This window comes from Typopeltis vanoorti, chromosome 9 (assembly GCF_054136105.1).
Source record: "Typopeltis vanoorti isolate ZY-2024b chromosome 9, IOZ_Tvanoo_1.0, whole genome shotgun sequence".
NCBI classification, from domain to species: domain Eukaryota; kingdom Metazoa; phylum Arthropoda; class Arachnida; order Uropygi; family Thelyphonidae; genus Typopeltis; species Typopeltis vanoorti.
This window is the reverse complement of record NC_143557.1, coordinates 129,358,798-129,382,785: the sequence shown is the minus strand read 5'-3', so window position 1 is coordinate 129,382,785 and position 23,988 is coordinate 129,358,798. Positions and strand designations below refer to the sequence as shown.

The 23,988-nt window shown below is 36.7% G+C and overlaps 1 protein-coding gene across 1 annotated transcript in view; it reads left to right on the top strand.

Moving 5' to 3' along the window:
- LOC150103538 (uncharacterized) overlaps positions 1 to 23,988 on the top strand; it is a 57,277-nt gene that overhangs the window by 20,073 nt on the left and 13,216 nt on the right. Inside the window, exon 2 of the mRNA XM_090398218.1 lies at positions 7,417 to 7,809. Coding sequence (XP_090254344.1) covers positions 7,417 to 7,809 — 393 coding nt within the window. The remainder of the gene's footprint in view (positions 1 to 7,416; positions 7,810 to 23,988) is intronic.

Here is a 23,988-nt window from a genome sequence, read left to right as displayed (position 1 = left end):
GTCGATGTTTGGCTTACACTAGGGTTTCCAGCCTATACAACAAAATATAGAAAAAACAAAATCCTCAGTCCTACAACAGTGCGAAAGTACTATTAGTTTACAACTAAAAATGACTGAAACGGTATTTAAAGATTTTTTTAAAAAACTGTAATGAGATTAATTCAGAAATTAAATAATTTGTGAAGGTTACACACGATTTAGTAGAAGAGTAGAGAAATTCCGGATAGCGGTAAAGAGACTGTGAATAAATACCATCCATATGGCTCTATGACGTATTACAGAAATATTTATTGTTACTTCCAAAACTAGAGAGAGAATATTTTCTTTTAATTCTTATTTGAATTTTATCTTAATAAGAAAATTTAAATATACATTATCGTAAATTGAAATATATTATTTAAATTTTAAAAAAGTTCAATTTTTATTTAATTTTTCGAGATTCATTGAAATTTACTAATACGCCCGTTATATAATTATATATACTATATATATATATGATTATATTTATAATCTTCTATCTGTTATGGGAGGAGGCGGATCGGATTTTAGAAGAATCCAATACCCTTGGAGGGTAATGGATAGCAATGCTGTAGCCAATGAAGTCCTAACTGAGGCTCGGCTATTGCTGTTACCCTCCTGCCATGATCAGAGCTATATAATAGCTCAATAACACCTTATCCATACACTGTCCTCTACAGATAACGGGAAAAATGAAAAGCATTTTTGCTTCGCCCCTTTAAGCCAGTCCTTATAAGGACTATCTGTTATTTAAAGATGAAAAACGGTCCTTTTTAGGACTTCCAGGGTAACAAATGGCAATGCTGTAGCCAATGAAGTTTTAATTGAGGCTCGGCTATTGCCGTTACCCAGCCATGACTAGAGCTTTTTAGCACAATAACACTCCATCCACACAGATTTTCTTCATTCAGATGACGGGATAAAGAGTCAAGGACTCAGTCCATCGCCCAGTTCTTTTAAGAACTTTAATAACTATCTGTTATTTGGTAGGATGCAGAATCAATCGACCGTCGGATGCGGTGATTGATTCTTTCAATCTAATACCCTTGTAGGGTAATGGATGGCAGTGCTGTAGCCAATGAAGTTCTAACTGAGGCTTGGCTATTGCTGTTACCCTCCTGCCATGATCAGAGCTTTAATAGCTCAATTACACCTTATCCGTACACTGTCCTCTACAGACAACGGGGAAGATGAAAAGCATTCTTGCTTCACCCCTTTAAGCCAGTCCTTATAAGGACTATCTGTTATTTATCTATTCAATTATAGTATGAGTGTTTTCGCTCCCTATAGAAGGAAATTATGCTTATTGACTTTCAGAAAGAGTAAATGTTGCTTCGCCACATATTTTCAAAAAGGGCGTGTCATCTTTCACAATGCCGTCCAGATCCCTACAAGATTCAAAACAAATTTCAACTGTTTTTTCCGTCGTGTGTTGCAACAATTGCAACCCGGAGAGAAAGATATATTCAAGGAATTTTCCGGACAGTTGGCTGCAGTACGTTGAACTCGCATTTAGCCTGACGTGTTCGCTTCCTTGAACTTCACAGATTCTACGAGTGCCGACTACCATTAATTGTTCCTTGACTTGCCTGAACTCACCTCTCCGTTACAGACGTTTAATACTACTAATCTAATTCTCAGTTGAATTGTCAACATGTGCTGTACCCTAGCGGAACAAATGGAAACCAGACATAATTTCATAAGAAATTTATGTAAGCATAATTTTGCTCATAGAATAAGTAAATAAAGTACCAAAAATGTATTATTTAAACTTATAAGATTAAAAAAAAAAATCTATAACTGACGTATTGTGATATTTAATAAAAGATAACTCTAAAATTATGAAAACTACTTGAAAATAAAAAAAAAATTACCTAACGCCTTTTATTCCCCTGTAGGAAATAGGCGAGGCCGTTTTAGCCTTATTTGATAGAGGATCCATGTGTTCATTCATTCTTTACCGGTAGCCAATCAGAGATAGCTGGCCCAAGACTGCCCAGTTATACAGGGTATCCGGTGAAAAGAGGCGACTGACAAGTGGCGCCATCTCGTGCGCCAACACTATGTTTTACTGTGTGAAAATAGTGTGTGTAGGGTCGGTTTCCTTGTGTTTACTGACGTAAAACCCGAGTTTCCTAAGAAAAACCCACTTGCCCGTGCCAGAGATCAACTAACCAGGGAACCAGTCGAAAAACGACAGTAAAAGTTTCTCTAGTCGGCTACTAGAATAGAACTTACGACGCTCGTTCTTCAGACGGTCTAGCGCAATGGACGACACACATCACTTTCACTGAGCTCTACATGCAAAATTTGAAGGGAAAAAAATGCACAAAAATATTTTTTCCAGACTAGCACAAAAATTTTCTTTGGGAATTAAATTAAAATGAGATGAACTTTAAAATTGGAGATGATGAATATGACAACAAGATGAAACAACTCCATACGGATATCTATTCTTTACTGTACCTTGATTCTTCTAGAGAATTTCAAAATCACACAAAACATTTCCAAAAGAACTTATAAATTCAGTAAAGATACCAGATTAGCACTTAAATTTCTCCGTCCTCTCATCCCATACCTTTATGAAACCCACAAAATTCACAAAGAAGACATGCCTCTGTTCCCGACTGTTGAATGTGTAGACTCCCGAATATATAAATGTCTCCAAGCATTGAGAAAAATATATCAAAGGAGCTTGAGGGAACAGTGGTCATCTTTTATTAAAAACTCTGAACATCCCTTTTTTGCTATCAACGACATCTTTATCGTAGTTAATTTTGTTAACTACGTTAGAGTTCCCAGGTATGTCATTTGATGGGTATTCCTAGCAGAAGAATTCCATGAAATATATTGACGCGCTGCTCAATTTTGCGGCGAATTGGGAAGTTGATAATTGGATCCTCGGTTTAACTGTGAACGGAATTAAGAATAGCTTGAAAGCTCTTCTTTTATGAATTTCAACCACGAAAAGTTGTAAGCCTATCATGCATTGGTATCATGGGTGAACTAGGGGTTACATAATCATGAATCCTACTCATAGAGACCCAGCGTGTAACTTTTGCAAAGCCGCTCTAAACTTTCACAAAGCAAGGAAATCGCCTCACACAGGCGACAACATAAAGGCCTCTACCATCCATCCCTGCGGTGGGATTCGAACATATGACCTATTTGTTGGAAAGCAGAAACAATAACCACAACGATAACCATAACGACAAGCTCCTCTATTATTATTATTATTATTATTATTATTATTATTATCGAATCCCGCCGTGGGCATGGATGTTTGTGATTGTCTATGAAAATCGTGGTGGTGGTCGATGATAGATGGCGCTGGTGTAGATGATGAAGGTGGTTGCGGTTAGTGGAGTGGTGGGGACGGAAAGTTGTAGAGCAGGTGCCCTCCTTCGATGAGTCTTTGGACTCCCTGGAGGTGTTACGTAATAATAATAATTATTATTATTCCTGCCTAGCTTACTGAAGTAAAATATCTGTGCATACGATGTTTTAAACGGCTGTAATTTGAACCGTTTCTTTAATTATTATTATTTGTAACATTTCATTATTTTCATTCACTGAAAAGTGGGAGGGGAAAAACCACACACAGAAAAATCACCACCATTCTTAAAATATACCCAACATGTTTTCTTAAACAGTTTTAAGTACTTCCTCCTATCCATCATCTAAGACGAATACGGCATAATTCTAAGACACTTATTATTCTTTCTTAAACACCAGTCATAAAGATATGTCCTCGGTTTTAATAATTAACAATAAGCTGGCATGAACGTGAGATTTGTCACCTATTAAAAGTCATTTTAATTACAAGGTTTTGTTGAACGTAAAGACTCGAAAGGTATCTTCTCAAGCTTTAGTGCCAACTCACAGGTTTCCAAAAGCATAAATAAGAACTTTGAAACCAAAAATCGAAATTCATTCCTAATTAAAAATGGACTACGAGACAAATGATGATGATATTGCAGATTTTATTTCTTAGGTTGTTTCGAGAGAAATGACTTTGCAGTTTTGTCTCAACTAAACCAAGAATCTCTATAGCAAACCTGAAAGTCAAATTTCTAGAAACTGAATTCATACTTACAGTATATACACTGCTAGGAAAGAAGGCAAGGGAAACCATAGTGTGAGGAACAAACAGCCATGGCTCCCACTTTAATAAGATGTAGGACTTCCTTTCACAAGCGTAAGATAGCGATCAAAGGAAAGTTTGGACCATTCTTCCTGTAGGCATGTAACGGGGACATGGACTGTTGTGAAGCAGATATTCCTTGATCTCACCCGACGCATCAGATCGTCTCAGGGATGTTCAGTAGAGTTCAGATCAGAGCTCTGTGGAAGCCAGTCAAGTGTGGTGGCGTTCATGTTCACAAACCACGCAGTTGCAGCAGCAGCCTTCGGACATGGTGCATTGTCTTGCTGAAAGAGACAAGGGTTAGTTCCGTAGAAACGCCACAAAGTTGGAAGCATTGAATTGTCCAGAATGTTCAGATACCTCTCGGAGTTCAATGGTCGTGTCATCACAAACAGAGGTCCGAGAGCAAACCAGGAAAAACAGTATCACACCACCACCACCACCTGTGAATTTCATAGTTGGGGTGACGCACTTTGGTAAGAAACGTTCAACGGGCATCCGCCACACCCACACCCGTTCATCTGCTCGGTAGAGGGTATAGAATGATTCATCGCTCCACAACGCAGCTTTCCCAACTTCCACGTCCCACTGTACGCACTCTTTGCACCACTAAAGATGACGCTGCATGTTGGTTCGGGTAATGTGGAACTTGCATATTGCGGTCCCACAACAGAAACCCATGTTGTGAGCGTCAGTTCAGTTCTGAATGTTTTTGTGCAGGTTCGTGTTCCATTCGATGCCTGGAGCTTCTCATTCAACGTGTGGGCCGATGAATGCTGGCTTTTGTATATTATGTACATCCTGTCGTTCTGTAAGATTGGTATGACCACAGGTTTCTCTATCAGAAAACAATATCGAATAACTTTACTCCTTCTTATATCTTCTTGCGCACTTTCTTGAAATCACAGTCTAAGCATGTTAAGACTAAATAGGATTTTGCACCTCCGACTTAGAAAGTTGTGGCCACCAAGGCTACTTGCCTAGTTGGCCGAGTGGTTAGGTTATATGCTATCAAATCAAGATCAAATTCTATTCAAAACTACACTCTCTGTCCAAAAAGAAACCGAAATTTTCGAAAATAGAAGAAATTACTGGCGCCATCTGTTGCATCTTTTTATTGTCGAAAGTGGCAACCTTGGGTAGTGTTGTGTGAACTGTTTATGACATTTGTTTCATTAGAAGCCGAGTTATAGTGCCAAGAGTGACAGTGTGTTTGGACGAACGGTCGATCGTCACGATATTCATGCCGTACGCGATGAATTCTCGCTATCAATCGCATCAAAACTTCGAGATAAAACTCACCATTGACCGTTTGGCCAGACGGAACGAATTCTCTGTGGATAATGCCCTTGGAATCGTAGAAACAAATCAGCATTGTCTTTACTTTTGACTTCTCCAAGCGACTTTTTTTCAGATGACCCTCTTCTGGTGGTCTCCACTCAGCACTGTGGCGCTTTGTTTTAGGCTCATACTCAAAAAACCACGTTTTGTCACCAGTAACGATCGTTTCAAGGAAGTTTGAATCCTTACGAGCGGCTTTATTGACGTCCTTGCCGTGTTCAATTCAATACATTTTTGATCCTCGGTCAATTGTAGGGAACAAATCGGGAATTCAATTTACTCTCGGTCAAAACGTTGTGATTCTGGAATCCCCAATTCATCTTCAATCAATCTCACGGACGATTTCGGATTTTTTTTGATGAAATCACGCACTTTTTGGATGTTGACTTCGCTCAGTCTAGTTTTAGGACGGCCCGGCTTTTCGTCGTCCTCAACTGTCTCACGACCGCTTTGAAATCGCTGAAACCACTCGTAATCTTGAGTACGGGATAGGCATTCATCACCGTATGCTTTTAAAGCATTTGATGCGTTTCGGTAAAACATTTACCAAGTTTAACACAAAAGTTAATCGCAGTTCTTTGTTTGAAACTCATTTTTCGACCGTTCGTCAAAACACACTGTCACTCTTGGCACTATAACTCGGCTTCTAATAAAACAAATATCATAATCAATTGACACAACACTACCCAAGGTTACCGCTTTCGACAACAAAAAGATACAACAGGTGGCGCCACTAGTTTCTTCTGTTTTCGAAAATTCGGTTTCGTTTTGGACAGAGAGTATAGATGTTTCATTACTAATTTACATTCATGAAACATCTAGTTTTGAGATAACAGGCTTTATTGATTGAGATTTAGATAAAAAAAAAAAAAGTAATAATGCATGAGCCATGCACAAGACCTACTGTTGTTCAACTATGATGCCTGTTATTGTTCGGAATTACAATGTACACTAACCTCATAGGCTTAATAAATTTCACCTGTAATAGATAAATAAATTTCAATAAATTTATAATAAATAATAAATTTCAACTATATTACATAATAAATCTAAAAACCAGTGTGTTAAAGTTGTAAAATAGATTTTTTTTTCTGTTTGTCATTTAGCAGAAAAACCCAGGTTTATAAGAGGGGGAAACCCTATCATAATAGTATGAGACCGATGACTCATCACGAAAATCTATTATGGTTTTGTGCTTGCTTTAGGGAAAATGAGGGATTGTACAAAAAAAAAAAAAAAAAATGAAACATTACCTTGAAATTAGCTCTGCTAATCTCAAGATATATTCAAAGTTCCCCTGGCATCGAGAATGTCTAACTAAAAAATAAATAGATATCGATTATGTAGTTCTATTAGCGAATGTCTCCACATGAGTTAACGTGGCTTGTACGAGACAGCACTGTTAATAATGTGTAAAGGGTGGAGGCTTCTGAAACGCCTTATGAATCTATTTATTTTTGACAGATCACTCTGATATATGACAACAAGCCACGCCAAACTGTTTAGTGTAACGATGCAGCGACAACATGGATTTCGTCAGGTGCTAATCACGCGATCTTATATTCATATCCCTAAACATATGTTAATTATATTAACATATGTATAATGATTGTTAAAAACGATTTTTTTTTCAGGGGTCTGTTATTATATTTTTCGTTTTTTTTTTAAATGTTTTATATATATATATATATATATATGTTTGATATATATATATACAACGAATTCACCACCTTCAGGTGAAAATACTAACGCTAAAATAATAACAACCAATACTACTACTACTAATAATAATAATCTCTTTTACGCTGTTATAATCTTAAATACTGTAATTCTAAATTCATGATCTGTTTTCTTTCTTCTCTCCTTATTTATATTTACTTTATCAATTTTTTTACTTTTTGTTTTTCCAGTCTACATGTACGAGTTGTGTGGCAAAGTGAGTGAAATATCTGCTGCTGGCTATCGTTCTAGTGGAGTCCTTAAACTAATGAAGTACGAACAACCTTATCCGACAGGATTAAATTGTTCTGTGCTTTTACACGCCCCCTCACGATATCAAATCTTAGTCGCCTTTCGTGTTTTGAGCACGCGCGACAATTGCGTCGATTACTTGAAGATGGAAGACGGTCAAACGAACAAGCATTTGAGCGACGACATCTGCGGAAGCGGCTGGTATGGATCGGACAACAAGGTTGTTTACACCTCCGAATCGAACTTGATGCGTATTAACTTCTATAGCAGCTCGGCAGGACATAATCCCTTGAGAACCGGTTTCTCCTTGACGTATACGGCTTTTATTAATGGTAAGTCCGTTGATTCTTTTCTCGAAGTCCGATTTCACGATACACACTTTCCATCAATGAAACTTAATTGTATAATATTCAAATCATTTGCTGTTAATATTTTAAAATCAAATAAGAAATGTGAGATTTTAAATGCTGGTTTACTAACACACACTTATTTTATAAAACTAAATATTTATATAATTTCAATATAAATTTTATTATAGTTTGAAAATAATTACAAATTTTAATTTTTTTTAAATAACTTCGAATATAATGGATGATTTTCGTTTACACCCTACAGTAATTTGTATAATAAGAGTAGATTTTCCCCTATGATTGGAGTTATAAAATTATGGATTCATTCAATCCAATACCCTTGGAGGGTAATGGATTGCAATGCTGTAGCCAATGAAGTTCTAACTGAGGCTCGGCTATTGCTGTTACCCTCCTGCCATGATCAGAGTTTTAATAGCTCGATAACACCTTATCCCTACACTGTCCTCTACAGATAACGGGGAAGATGAAAAGCATTCTTGCTTCGTCCCTTTAAGCCAGTCCTTATAAGGACTATAAAATTATGGAAGGTGACAGAATAATGAAAAAGGTCCTTTTTAGGACTTCCAGGGTAACAAATGGCAATGCTGTAGCCAATGAAGTTTTAACTGAGGCTCGGCTATAGCCGTTACCCAGCCATGACTAGAGCTTTTTAGCTCAACAACACTCCATCTACACAGATTTACGATTTACTTCATTCAGATGACGGGATAAAGAGTCAAGGACTCAGTCCATCACCCAGTTCTTTTTAGAATCGAAGTTAAATATAGGATATGAGAGAATTTGCAAGAGTCCTTTTTAGGACTCCCAGGATAACGAATGGCAAATGCTGTCGCCAATAAAATTTTAACTGAGGCTCGGTTATTGCCGTTACCCAGCTAAGACTAGAGCTTTTAGCTCAATAACACCCCATCCACAAAACGTTTCTTCATTCAGATGACGGGATAAAGAGTCAAGGAGTCAGTCCATCTCTCAGTTCTTTTAAGAATTGAAGTTAAATAATCCGATTCTGCAAGTGGTTTATTACTACTCGACAGATAGCGCAGTGTATTTCTTAGATGAAGTACATACATGTAATGAATATCGCGGTCTTGACTCTTAAAATACTTCCATTGTTAATTCAATATTATTATAAGAATAATATTGAGTAGTAATTAAATAAACAATAGTGCATGTAATTGTAGAACATGGTCATAAGTGTTTACTTCTTCCTGTTGTGCAAATATCTCTACTGGTGGCGCTTTTCAACGAATTTTTTCGTTGAAAAGCGCCACCAGTAGAGATATTTTGAATATATATATTCGTTTATATATCCACTAATTTATATAGGAGACGATGAATCAATCGACCGTGAGGTGCGGTGATTGATTCATTCAATCCAATACCCTTGGAGGGTAATGGATGGCAATGCTGTAGCTAATGAAGTTCTAACTGAGGCTCGGCTATTGCTGTTACCCTCCTGCCATGATCAGAGCTTTAATTGCTCAATAACACTTTATCCCTACACTGTTCTCTACAGATAACGGGGAATATGAAAAGCATTCTTGCTTCACCCCTTTAAGCCAGTCCTTATAAGGACTATAAGGACTAATTTATAAATATTACTTTATTAAGATTTTCTCCGAATTTTAACAGAGTGAGTGCAAAATAAAAGAAGCGGGGTGTTTTTCTGTATACATCTTTGCGTTTCAATAAACCATAACTAGAACACGATAGGGTTCTGGCAGAGTTATTTTCCTTCTATTGGACACCTAGTGCAAGTTACAGTGTTGCGAAATAGAATTCGACTTTTTTGTTCGCTTCTTGTGAGATATGCATCTTGAAGTATGAGTTTGTTGTATATTCCAGCAGTACTGTATTTAACATTGTGCAAGGCACCAACTTACGTGTTTATCATATATGCGCAACTTTAAAATATAAAGAAAAAAATCACCTAAAGCCTTTTATTCCAATATAAGGAGTAGGCGAGGCCATTTTAGCCTTATCTGACGTTTTGAAGATTGAGTGGATAGTTCAATCTCCACTGGTAGGCAATCAGAGATAACCGGCCCAAAACTATCACTAACTAAGCAGAAAGCAGTGAAGAGACGGCTCAACAAGTGCCTCCATCTCGTGGTCCCTAACACAATATATTTAATGTCTCAAATAGTGTGGGTTCTATGGTCGATTTTCTTCAGTTTACGGGACGAAAAACCCGAGTTTCCGACAGAAAAAACCCGCTTGCCCGTACCAGAGATCGATTAACTAGGGAACAGGTCGAAAAAAGGCTTAGAAAAATTTCCTCTAGTCGCCGACTAGACTCGAAACCAAGTCTTCCTTTGTGCGGTCAAGCGCCATGGTGTGCAAACGCCACATCTACTGGTAGTAAAACATTACTGGACGAGAACATATTTCACGCAGAAATGAATCTCAAATATTATTATTATATCGTTAAAAAGGATTTCTTAATGATTTTTAGTAGTGTCCGTTTGTGTGTGTGTGTGTGTGTGTGTGTGTGTGTGTGTGTGTGTGTGTGTGTGTGTGTGTGTGTGTGTGTGTGTGTGTGTGTGTGTGTGTGCGTGCGCGCGCGCGCGCGCGCGCTCTCACAACTTTCGACCGAGCGAGCGGGTCCACACACATACACACATCTTTACTTTTGGGTCCGCGTCACATAAATTGTAATCTCAAATTTTCTGTGACTTATGGACGTCATCTAATAAAAGTTTAGGTTCAAGCAAATTCATCTTTGCCTGTGAATTCCTTATAAAAACTTCCCAAACTCCTGTGATACTCCGCTCCTAACATCTTAGCGCTTTGAAGACTCTTCTCTAAACGCTACTTCCTGCAGTCTATCAGTCAAATTATTTTCCTACCATCTCACTATATTATCATCAGTACCTGTTTAATAACCAAATAAATCCATAGCGTTATTTTGATACATTTTCCTCGTGACCTCTTCAGAAAAAACGTAAGACGATTTCCCATAACCGAGTCAAAGTTTGGACGTGAAATTTGAACCACCCTACACACACACACACACACACACACACACACACACACACACACACACACACTAAATTCTTCTACAAACAGAGATTAAAAAAAAAATTAGCTAACGCCTTTTATTCAGTATAGGAAGAAGGCGAGACCGCTTTAGTCCTATCTAACTTTTGAAGACAGAGTGTGCAGTTTAATCTTCAAACAGTAGCCAAACAGAAATAGCTGGCCTAAGGTTATCCACTAATTTAAGTAGCCCGCATTGAAGAGACGGCCCAACCAGTGTCGCCATCTCGTGGTCCCTAACACAATATGTTAATTTTTTTAAATAGTGTGGGTTCCACGGTCGATTTTCTTGAGTTTACGGGAAGAAAAACCGATTTTCCGGGAGAAAAACCTCGCTTGCCCGTGCCAGAGATCGACTAACTCGGAATCGGTCGAAAAAAAAAAAAAAAATAGGGTTTACTAAACGTTTCTCTAGTCGGCGACTAGATTGAACTTAAGTCTATTTTCAGGCGGTCTAACGCTAAGTACAAACACCGCTTCCACTGAGAAACAAAGATCGATGAGTTAAAATTATTCCAGATGAACTGGTTATGTTTAATGCGGTTCTATTACCCCCCCCGTTTTACATAACTATAAAAGCATTCTGAATAACTTAGCATTATCTACTACAATCGTTAATTACAGGTTAGTTAATGCAACTTAATTGTTGCTATATTTATCATACTTAATAACTAATTGATTACATTACGACACTTTCCATAGCATTTTCTCATAACGCATTTCTTTAAGAACTTGATCCGTCATCTCCCATCAGGAACATTCTACTCCTTCCTATCTCTTTAAGTAACTATTCTATAAGTAACTCTGTCAAGGTTTACTAGTAGCCCTTGGGTCAAGTAGTTATAATAATTGAGGCATCTTTCTTCTACCATCTACTGTCACCTAGGCGTAACTGTAACTTAGGATCATAGTTAAGCCTCTTAGATAAACATTGTGGGTTATTTTTCCACTGATTAAACAACCGGGATATCTCACCTTTTGAGAAACCAGTCAGCTCTGCTGTTTTCAAAATCGTTGTTCACGTGGTGACGCACATGACCAAGTATTTTTGCCCACAAGTTGCGTAAGTGACGTTCATATACGTCACGTTTATATCGGCATAAAGTTTCTAATTCGGTGGCCCGTATGTGTGTTATTCAAACATGGTAGATGTGGTTATATCAGTAGTAAACACATCATGAGTACTGTTGAAAACAATATACAAATTCCATCCATTTCAGTTTAATAAACATCAGCTCTATCATAGGTGTTCAAAGCATTTGTTAAACTCAATGAGAAAACTAGCAATTTACTTAAAAAAGAAAAATACTTACTAACATAATTCCGAAGTCTAAATTTTTTATACAAAATAAATAAATAAAGTACTTTCTTATTTGAGAAGTATTGCTAGTGTATTTGACCCAAACTCGTAATTAGTAACGATTCCCATTTTTTACAATTGTTAACAGCTTAAATCCATTAGCCATCAATAAGTAAAACCCGAAGACTTTCATAAAATCTTTCTCCAACTCTAAAAATTTAAAAATTAAATAAGTGTAGATATATTTATTCAGCTTTTAGAATACAAAATTAGGATTGAAAAAGCAAGACTCACAATCGGTGAAATTATGGTTTTAGATGGTTTAGGTGTAGAGAAAGATACCTCAATCACTTTAACTATTTGACCCAAGGGCTAAACTTGGCTAAACCCTTTACTCCTGGGTATCAAACACCGAGTAGATAATGCTCATGAAGTTCTTGCAATTATATAACCTGTATATTTCATTTCACCAATATAGTTCTTCTATTCCTAATTGCCATATGACTGTAATGGCAAAACACTTGCGTTAACGCAGGCAAAATTTAGAAGATTAAGAATAATCATATTTTATTTATTTTATACACGAAATGGTGTATTAGTACAAAGACAACTTTAGATTTACTTAATATCGGTTTAAATTTTGTGTTTTAAATATACTAATGGAAGTTAAAATTTATATTTAATATTTGCAAAAAAAATAAATACAAATTTTTATTTATTATTAAATTTTAATATCACCATCTACATTTAAAAATGTATACTCATATAGAAAGTTGCATTTTGTCTTTCTAATTTTTACAATTTTTCTCCTCTAGTTTGTTTACAAATCAATTTTGTATATTTAACTAAAATTGAAAATACAGAGAACAGTCATTTATCATTGCTCTCATGTAAATGAAAAATGATAGTTCTAAACTAGAGTACAAATTTAAATTCAGAATAAAAAATGCTTTGAATGTAGTTTTCAATTTTTATTAGAAACGTATTCAAGTAATAAAGCTTTTGATGTTCTTCTTTGAGTGCATCTCCTATCGGAGGTCGGCGACCACCTTGGCAAACTTTGAGCGATCCTCAGCCACTCTAAACAGTCCCTCAGAGCTCATGCTAGTCCATTGTCTGATGTCTGCCAGCCAAGATTTTCTTCGTCTTCCTTGTCCTCTTCTTCCATTTATCTTCCCCTTTATAAGCAATTGAAGTATTTTATATTTTTCATTACGAAGTAGGTGACCAAGATATGCAGTTTTCCTTCTTTTTATGGTATCTAAAAGTTCACGTGATTTCCCCATTTGTTCCAGTACTTCCTGATTGGACGTTTTTGCTGTCCATGGGATTTTTAACATTCGTCTGTATGACCACATCTCAAAGGCTTCAAGTTTTTTTATTGATGTTGTCTTCCAGGTCCACGTTTCTGCACCGTACAGCAATATAGACCATATATAGCATTTAACCACGCGTATTCTAAGCTCTAAGTTTAAGTTGTGGTTACACAGTGTTGATTTCATCAGGAGAAACATTTTTCTTGCCATTTCAATTCTAACTTTTATTTCCATTTTTGGATTGCATTCTTCATTTAACCAGCATCCGAGATATTTAAACTTTGTCACTCTTTATATTCATTTCCCATTTAGATAAAGTGATGAATTAAGAATTGGCTTCTTGCTTATGACTATGAATTTAGTTTTGGTGATATTTATTTTTAATCCCATTTTTTCACTCTCTTCATTCACTAGTTCCAGAAGATTTTGAAGATCCTGAATATTGTCAGCCAGGAGAGTTGTGTCATCAGCATATCGGATGTTACTGATGATTTCACCATTTACATTAATCCCTTCCTCTCTTCCTTTTAAGATTTTTTGAAATATGGCTTCTGAGTTTATATTAAAAAGAAGAGGGGACAGCACACATCCTTGCCTTACTCCTCGTTTGATGTTAATGGGGTCTGTAATAATGTCATCAACTTGTACAGATGCCTATTGATTCCAATATAAGATTTGAATGATCCTGATGTCTTTACCATCTAATCCAATTCTCTTTAATAGTGCAATCATTTTAGTATGCTGGACTTTATCAAATGCTTTCTCAAAGTCAATGAAGCAAATGAATACTTCCTTATTTTGATCAATACATTTTTCGATTAAGATTTGAAAGCAGAAAAAAGCCTCTCTTGTTCCCAAACCGTTTCTGAAGCCAAACTGGGTATCACTGATGGTGTCTTCACATTTTCTGTATCTTCGTTTTTGAATTATTTTCAGGAACATTTTGAGAACATGACTCATTAGGCTGATCATTCTATAGTCATTACAAGTTTTCGCATTTGCTTTTTTAGGTAGTATGATGAAGGTCGACTGTAACCAGTCTTGTGGGAATATGCCTGTATTGCAGACCTTATTAAATAGCTTTACTAATATAACAATGTTGCCACCTTCTAATAACTTGGCTATTTCTGCTGGTATTCTATCAGGGCCTAAGGCTTTACCATTTTTAGCCGAGTTCAGCGCACATTCTACCTCTGATCTTAGAATGCATGGACCGTCCATTTGTTCATAAGTATTTTCTGGGTTCTGTTATCAGAAAAGAGTTCTTCTACACATTTCATCCATTCTTGTATTTTGTCATCTTTTTCGGATATTATTTCTCCCTTTTTGTTTCGAAGGACACATAGTTGTTTTTTCTTAAATATACCTGAGGTCTCTTTCAGCTTGTTGTGTAGATTAAAACTGTCATGCTTTTCTTGTAGAATTTCAATTTCTCTACATTTTTCATTAATCCAGATTTCTTTTGCTTCTTTGATCTTGCCTTTAATCATTTCTTGAACCTCTTTATATTTTGCTGGACTGTGATTTTTATATGATCTGCGTTGATCCATGAAAGAAAGAATTTCGTCAGTTATCCAATCTTTCTTTTTTACTGCTCTATCAGGACACAAGGTATTGGAACATTTCTCTATGAAGACAGATTTTAATTTGTCCCATGATTCATCAACCCTCATGACGTCATCATCCTTGATAAGTGCTATCTCTTGATTCAGATCTTGACTCAATTTGTTTCTTATCTCTGGGTTTTTTAACTTTCCTAAATTAAACCTTTTTTGTTGATGTTTCTGAAGTATAGCTTTCAGTCTAATTTTTTAACACTGTCACCACTAGATTATGATCAGAAGCAATATCCGCACTAGGATAGGTTTTTGTGCTCTTTATGGAACTTCGAAATCGTTGATTAATTAGCGAGTAATAAATTTTGTTTCTGACTATATTTGTATTATTATCTTGTGGTGATCGCTACGTATATAGCCTTCGGGATGGTAGCTTAAACCATATGTGTGTGACTATTAGCTCCTCTTCTTGGCAGAATTGAATAAGACGGTCTCCTCTCTCATTTCTTGTTCCCAGTCCATGTTCGCCAAGTATATCTCCACTTCTACCTTTCCCAACTTTAGCATTGAAATCACCCATGACAATGTTAATATCATGTTTTTTTGTGTTTTTCATTAGTTCTTTTAATTGGTCATAAAATTCTTCGATCTCGGTATTACTCTTGTCAGCAGTAGGAGCATAGACCTGTATAAGATTAATATCTAGTGGTTGACCTTTTAGTTTTAATAACATCATCCTATTTGAGTAGGGGATGAAGCTCAACAGTGACTTATTGGCGTCTTTGCTTAATATTATTCCAACTCCATTTTGATGGTTGTTTTCACTACTTCCGGTGTGGTACTTTGTCATGTCATTAACTTGAGTTTTGCCTGATCCTGGCCACCTAACTTCACTCATTCCTAAAATCTCAATTTCAAGTCTTTTCATTTCCTGAATAGCATTTCTTAGCTTACCTGCTTCGTACAGTGTTCTGACATTCCAAGTTCCTAGTTTTAGTGAACGAACCGTTTTGAGCTCCAGATTCTTCGCACCCCTATACCATTTAAGGGACGCCGGGAACTCGGGGCCATTTGTGTAGATTTGCTCGTCATGTTAGTGTTGATTTTTATTCGTGATCTCACGTGGTTCTCGCGAGAGAAACAGGTGAGATCACGTGGAAGATTAGTTACCTAATCTAGACAGCAGTAGAAGGTGTTTTTTTCTTTTTAAACAATCAGTTTTTTACAAAATAACACTGTATCCATAGACTAATACATTCACCTGCTAGTCCTAATCAGCATTAAATTGAGATTCGAAATTATCATTGTGAACGTTTTGACTAAAAAGTATAAGCTTATCGAGAGAAACAAACAGCGGATATTATATGTTCGAGGGAAGAACACACAATGCACGGGGAATAGGACATGGATCATTTACTCATGGTAGCACTAGCAGTTGATCGCTGAGCTTCCATTATCACTGATTGTTGACCCGAGATGGCCAAATTTGTCAATAGCTTACTGGACAGATAGGTTTTCAATATGGCATTCTATCAGACGTCTAACTCCGTCAGTTTCCTTCTCGTAGCCATTTCACCCGGACACAGTTGCACTGACTTGGAAGCATCATATTCCTTTAATTTATACTGCCTAAAGTGACTGACTCGTTGCATGACACGATGCACCTCATGGCGGGGGGTCTGACTTTTTTACAAGCAGTGTATATGGTTAGTTAGAAGCATCTTCACTTAGTATAGAGAAAGTGCATTATTCTTCAAAACAAGAGATAACAATCTCTGTGTGTGTGTGTGTGTGGAAAGAAAATTTTTCATCACTCATAAACGTGTGCATATGTGTTAATTAAGAACATTTGCGTAATTATAAATGAAATAGGAATATATAGCTGAAACGAATGCTTCAATTTGCAATACAATGGGGATCTACGATCCAGTCAAATTTCATAACCAAATATACAAAGAAATTAAAAAAAAGTTTATGATGGAACTTTCTGAGATTGGATTGCTTTGTTATTCAGATACTTTACTCTCCGGGTTTCTTCCTGGTCTATGACGATAACCAACAGTTCGAAACAGATGTCACAAAGTATGCATATTTTATCACTCACTTATTTACGTAGATCAACGTATCATTTTTTTATAAAGCTAAGAAATTCTGGCTTATTACGTATAACGCTACTGTCATGATGGGTGAAGCAAAAATGCTTTTCATATTCCCCTTTGTCTGTAAAGGAAGATATTTTGGAAAAGGAGTTTTGAGAGCTTTAAGCTCGCCCTCTGGGGCAGTTGTGTTAGCGATGGTCAGTTGGGAGTAGAATAGTCTTCGGTCTTTTGTATTTGTAGTACTCTGTTTCGTTGTAATTGACAGCTTGTATGATCAGCGGGTTTGAATGTGAACTTGACGAAGAATTTTTCTGCGAGATCGTGGAGAAGGGAGGAGATGTATGGAATGCCGGTTTCTCGATGAATCTGTGAATTTCTGATAAACCAAGGGGCGTCCAGAATCATCCTAAGGCATTTATTTTGGATTCTTTGTAGTTTTGAAATGTTTAATCGTGAAGTGTGACTCCATGCTGGTGAGGCATAGGTAATGACTGGACGCATAACCATCTGGTAAAGTAGTAATTTATTTTGTAAGTTCAATTTACTCTTGCGGTTGACCATTGGATAGAGTTGAGCTATTACTTTGGATATCTTGGAGCCAATGAGTTTGATATGATTGTTAAAAAGGAGTTTTTTGTCCAGTAGTACCCCAAGATATTTGGTATGTGATTGCCATGGGATCTTTTGACCAGAGAGCACGATGTCTTCTTGAATGCAGACCTTTCTTCTAGAGAACAGCATAGCTGAGCGTTTGAGGAAATTTACTTGAATCCTCCAGTTGGCGAACCATTTTTCCAGTTTGTTGATACTTCCTTGGAGTCTACTGATTGCCAGGCGAGGGCTCAGAGACCTTGCTAGAATAGCGGTGTCGTCGGCATAAAGGCCGACGACGTATTTTTTAATTCCCTCTAATAAATTCAGACATCCCTCTAAATCTTGAATTTAGAGGGATGTCTGATACGTAAATTGTGAACCGTAGTGGGGCCAGAAGGGGACCTTGAGGTACACCAGCTAAAATTTTGCGCCCCTTGATGAAGCAATTCCGTTAAGCTTTTCTTGCATGTATCTTTCGCTGAGGTATGAGTTAATAAATTTTATTAGCTTAATTCGGATGTTGTTTTCAATAAGTTTGAAGATAAGGCCTTGAGGCCAAGCCTAACCAAAGGCCTTGACCACGTCCAAGAACACAGCAGCAGTGTGGAGGTGCCAGTCGAAATCATGGATGATGTTCTGTTAATCGGTGAATTTGTTGCACTGTGCTGTGAGCTTTGCGAAAACCAAATTGCTCATTTGGGATTATTTTATGTTTGTCCACTGCTAGTTGTAGCCTTATAAGGATGACTTTTTCTGTTACTTTGCCGAGGCAGGAAAGAAGACTGATGGGCCTGTAGCTTTGGGGGAGTTGTGGGTTATTACCAGGCTTTTTCAGAGGAATGATGTTAGCAGTTTTCCAAGCTGTGGGAAAGTACTGGAATCTTAATATGGAATTGGTTATATTAGCTAGATGAATTATAGCCTTCCTTGGGAGTAATATTATTATTCTATTGGTGCTGTCGTCAGGACCAGGAGACTTTTTTTATTCTTCAATCTACCCTATAGATATAAAATGATAAGCCCTTTTATGTAACGTTTATGGGTTACGTTTTTTGTTAAATTATTTGAAACGTTTTGAAACTCAGGAGCTGCTACCCTGAGTGTCGAGTCTTCAAAATTCGAGTCTACCAGCCAGGAACTCGGGGAGGGGAGTCCCCCTAGTTGGATATAATGTTGATTATTTCTGTTGGAGTAGTGGAGTGATGAGACCTGAATCATCAAGCCTTTTCTGACTTTACGATGAATCGGGCTTATTATAGCCCTTATAAGGACTGGCTTAAAGGGGCGAAGCAAGAATGCTTTTCATCTTCCCCGTTATCTGTAGAGAACAGTGTAGGGATAAGGTGTTATTGAGCAATTAAAGCTCTGATCATGGCAGGAGGGTAACAGTAATAGCCGAGCCTCAGTTAGAACTTCACTGGCTACAGCATTGCCACCCATTACCCTCCAAGGGTATTTACTGGATTGTATCAATCAATCACCGCATCTAACGGTCGATTGATTCCCATCCATCTGGCTTATTAGGACAAGAAATTAATTTTATACTTTGTTTATTTATTGAACAGTATGGTGTGTTGGAGCGAGATAAAATTTTAGCTAGAAACAGCTATAAAACAAATAAAAAAATTTGACTTGGTTTCTGTTTCCATTTTTTATTTGCAATTTCTATTCTTTATTAACCATTCGGCACATATGGGGGATTTACTTTCCTGTTTTTTTTTTTGGTTTGTTTGTGTGTATATATATATATTCTTCATAAAACTATACACACACACACACACACACACACACACACACACACACACACACACACACACACAGAATTTTGCATATTCATATTTCTCTTTAATTAAATATCTGATTGTGGATGGATATTTAAGTGTAAATGAGATCTGTATTCACTTTTAGCAAAAATATGTGATGATAATGATTTTATCGAAAAAAGAGCGATATCCAGCCTTTGCCAAGAATGCGTTTGAAAATAAAATTATCCGCATATGGAATACGTTAAAGTTTTTTAACGTATTCTATATTGTAATTATCTACCGCCGTTACAGTTTTCTCTTTCAAAAAAGAAAAAACTGTAACGTTTGTTATGTTTTTTGAGGTATGAAATTAGTTGAACAAAGGAAGATATGCTTAGAGCTGTTCTATTAATTAGGTTTCGTCATTTGCTTATGAATGACATTTTTTTTCGTTTAATAATAAATAACAACACTCTTGGCAAAAATAGCTAAATTTACTTGCATGCATTAATCATTTAAAATTAACAGTGTGTCATGTAACTGATTATAAATAGTATGATTTTTCAGATCTAATCGTTAGTTAATTACTTGTTTAGAGATAATGATTATCTAGCAAAGGGAATTAGAATAAGTAGTCTATATGGATAACCTAGCAACAACTAAAAGCAATTCCATTTTTTTTTTATTTTATAGTCCTTATAAGGACTGGCTTAAAGGGGCGAAGCAAGAATGCTTTTCATATTCCCCGTTGCCGGTAGAGGACAGTGTAAGGATAAGGTGTTATTGAGCTATAAAACTCTGATCATGGCAGGAGGGTAACAGCAATAGCCGATCCTTAGTTATAACTTCATTGGCTACAACATTGCCATCCATTACCCACCCTGGGTACCAATTTTAGTCGCCTCGTACGACATGCATGAGCTACATTGGTGCTTTTTTTAAGTAAAAATTAGGACGATCTGTAGACCACTCCATAGTGGCTGAAAGACCGTCCAACTCAGCGTTGGCTCCACTCGGTGATGGGGCACCCCCCACCGCCGAGCAGAACCGCTCAAATTCCAGGGAAAAGCATCCACCGACAAAGCCCCTCAGCGGGCCGTGCCGGAGGACACGCTCCCCGGAGACTCAAAATATGCACTCCCAGGCAAAACCTCCCGAAATCTAAGCCCCCCCCCCCCCTCCCCCCTCACTGGGAGCGAAATTCCGGAAGACCGAGAGAGCAAAACACTCGAATCTCTGCGTCCATTTTAGTCGCCTTTTACGACACGGATGAATTTACGACGGCACCATTCTTATCCCGGCAACCACACGGGAAAAACAATTCCATGTTCTGACGACAATATTATTAAGTCAAACTACTTTTAAACTGTTAGAGGTGTGTATAGAAAAAATGAAAATTTATATAATTTTCAGATATTACTTGAAAATTTAAAACTAATTAAATTATTTATTTCGTTATCTACCGTAATTATTTATTTAGAGATAAGTTTTCTACAAGCATATCAATATTATTCAAAAACAATTAGTATTGGTTTGTACATTATTAGTATAGTCCATTAACAATACAGATTACTCAATAATTGCAAAATATTTTGATCTTGACAAATGTGAAAAGGATCTTAATAAAATTTAATTAACAGACCACATTTTAATACTTTTCGTTCTGATAATAAACTTCTCATGAACTTGAAATTGATTTGAAATTTATTTTCAAGTATAGCTGTTTCACAACACAGGAATCCCTTGATTAGTGCGCCTAATGCATTCTTTAAAACAGCCGCATTAATCGAAAACGCACTAATCGAATATATATATATATATATATTACATAATAACGTATGGGAAACAGTATTATTCGTTCCTCAAATTTCTTTTTTGAACCTTAATTTTTTTATAAAAGAATTAGGATATGTCTCAGGGCCTAGTTAAAGGAAAACCATGAAGCTGAAAGACAATAAAACATATTCAGGATATAAATTTTATTATTCTACTTCTTAACAAAGAATTGAGCTAGCGTAGTTTAGTTTGTTGACATTTTGTTTCTTTTTTTCATACAACCGACAGTATGGCCCCATTGTCTCTTCTACTCTTCTGCAAATTTTACTGCTTCTCTCTTCATCATCGAATCTTTTTCACACATCCACGTTTTTGCTCACTAATTCTTTTACTCATGATTAAAGCTTGGCAAAATACTTTAAAATAAAAAATGTAAGGAAAACACACTCATATAACAATGCAAAGGAGGCACGAGATACGACCATCAAAGCACTATGTAATTATAGTACGCCCACACTTTTGTACAGCTTCGCTTGTCTTGGTGCCAAGAATAGTCGATTCCTGCTGAAGGGGAGAAAGAAATGAAGGACGTACGAGTTTTTTTTTTTATTATTATTATTCATATGGAGTTTCCTCCCCCTTCTCCCTCGTCCCTATTGGGGCAAGCCCCCTCAACGGGGATTAAATATTTATGGCTGTAGATCCGTGTGTGTTCATGGGGCCGGTTTTTGCCTGCTTGTGGGATGAAAAACCCTAGATGAACTAGGGGAAAAACCCTGCAGTCCACGCCTAAGACCGGCTAACTTGGCTATGGCTGAGAAAGATCCTTAAGCTCCTCACGTCGGCGACGGGAATCGAACCCAGGACACTCCTTCCCCAGGCATATGGTTGCGAAGCGCAAAGCCCCTAGGCTAACCGCGCGGACGACGTACGAATCGATCGCCAACACGAAATCACGTGCTTTATAGATAAAATTTCCCAACTGTTATAAAGCAAAATAGTTACCCCTTTAAAAACTACAATGATCATAAAGGAGAAGTTAATTTTCCGATGTGTGATAATAAACAATTCATCCCATATTATCGGAATGTATTCTCCTTTTTGTGACATGCGCAGAAGTGTCGAAAGGTCTCGAATCTGCGGGCGTACTATAGCAGACGACATAAATATTGGCGGTAAATTTTGTAATTTAGTATACATAGTGTACATGGAAGTAGTGTAGTAGGCCATTAAAAATAACTTTGCAAAATGTTTTAAATGGGTAACTGAATTATTTCATTCTGGTGAGTGATTTTTTATAAATAGCTATCCATAAAAATGTACAGATAGAAAATTTTTAAAATCTGTAACATTTATTTTTAAGATGTATATAGGCGCGCTAATCGAATTTGGATATCGAAAAAATGATGCACTAATCGAAAACGCACTGATCGAGGGATTACTGTATATCATTTCATGCCTCCAGGTGGTACTCGTATCGGTGAGATCTGGTGACATCGCACATCTTATACTATTCATTTGAGACTGATGAATCGATATTGACAAGCACGTGATCTGACGTGCTTTAGATTGGATAGAAAATCTCGGTAGTCTCGAATAAAACGTGATTTTGCACGATTATCAATATATTGCATGTTCGATTGATATATATATATATATATATATATGTTGTTGAATGAGAAAATAATATTCTAAACAAACTCAACATTATTATTGCCAACGATTTTTTGAGAACAGAGAGAAAACTTAAAAAAAAAAAAAAATTCGTGATGCAAACTTGAACACAGGAAAGTTTGTCTAGTGGACTAAAGATTTTTTAAATTGCATTTTTATTTTTTTATTATTTTATATTTTTATTAATTCTTTAACATAAACGGAAGTCTTAATCTAGTGACCAAACGTGAGACTTTTTCAAATTACTTCAGCACTCCAATTCTTCTTCTCCTTTCGTTTAACCCGCTTCCAATACAGGATAGGCATGTTACATTGATGCGACTTTGTACTATAACCCGCCAACCGACCACTCGCCGAGCCTGCCGTTGGGATGGGGGGGGGGGCAGGGGAAATGTATTTTGGCTCTAGCAGCGTGTGTTCACAGACCGGTTTGCCTGTTCTGAGGGACGAAAAACCCGTGTTTTCAGGTGTAAAAACCCTCTACTTCCATATGAGACCAGCTAACTCACCTTCAATCAAAAGAGACCAGATAAATTCCTCACGTCACGGACGAGAATCGAACCCAGGTTTTTCCATCCAGAGGGCTTCGTCTATTCCGACTGAACTACGTAGGTTCCTTTCAGCCCTCCAATAAGTGTGAAAATATTGGGCTACGAAATTCATTTTTCACTTAAAGGAAGTCAAGGACATGGTAGTTCATCCATCCGGGATTTGAACCCACAAACTGTTGTTTGGAAAGGAGTTTGACAACTACTCGGACCAGAATGTGTTCATAAATTTAAATAAATAATAAATTTCTAAACTCGTTTTAGGAAAATGATAGAATGCATCGAAAAAATATTAATTCATTTTGATAAATCTGGTAATATTGAGAATTAATGTATCGAATAATATTTATAGACATATGTACAAAACATTTAGTTATAAAAAAAGAACTTTCCCACAGTGAAGGAGTTTATTATGGATGTGAACTTTCGCCATCATTAGTACGTGACAGAATTCTATTTAATCTAAACCATTTAAAATTAACTACCCACTTGA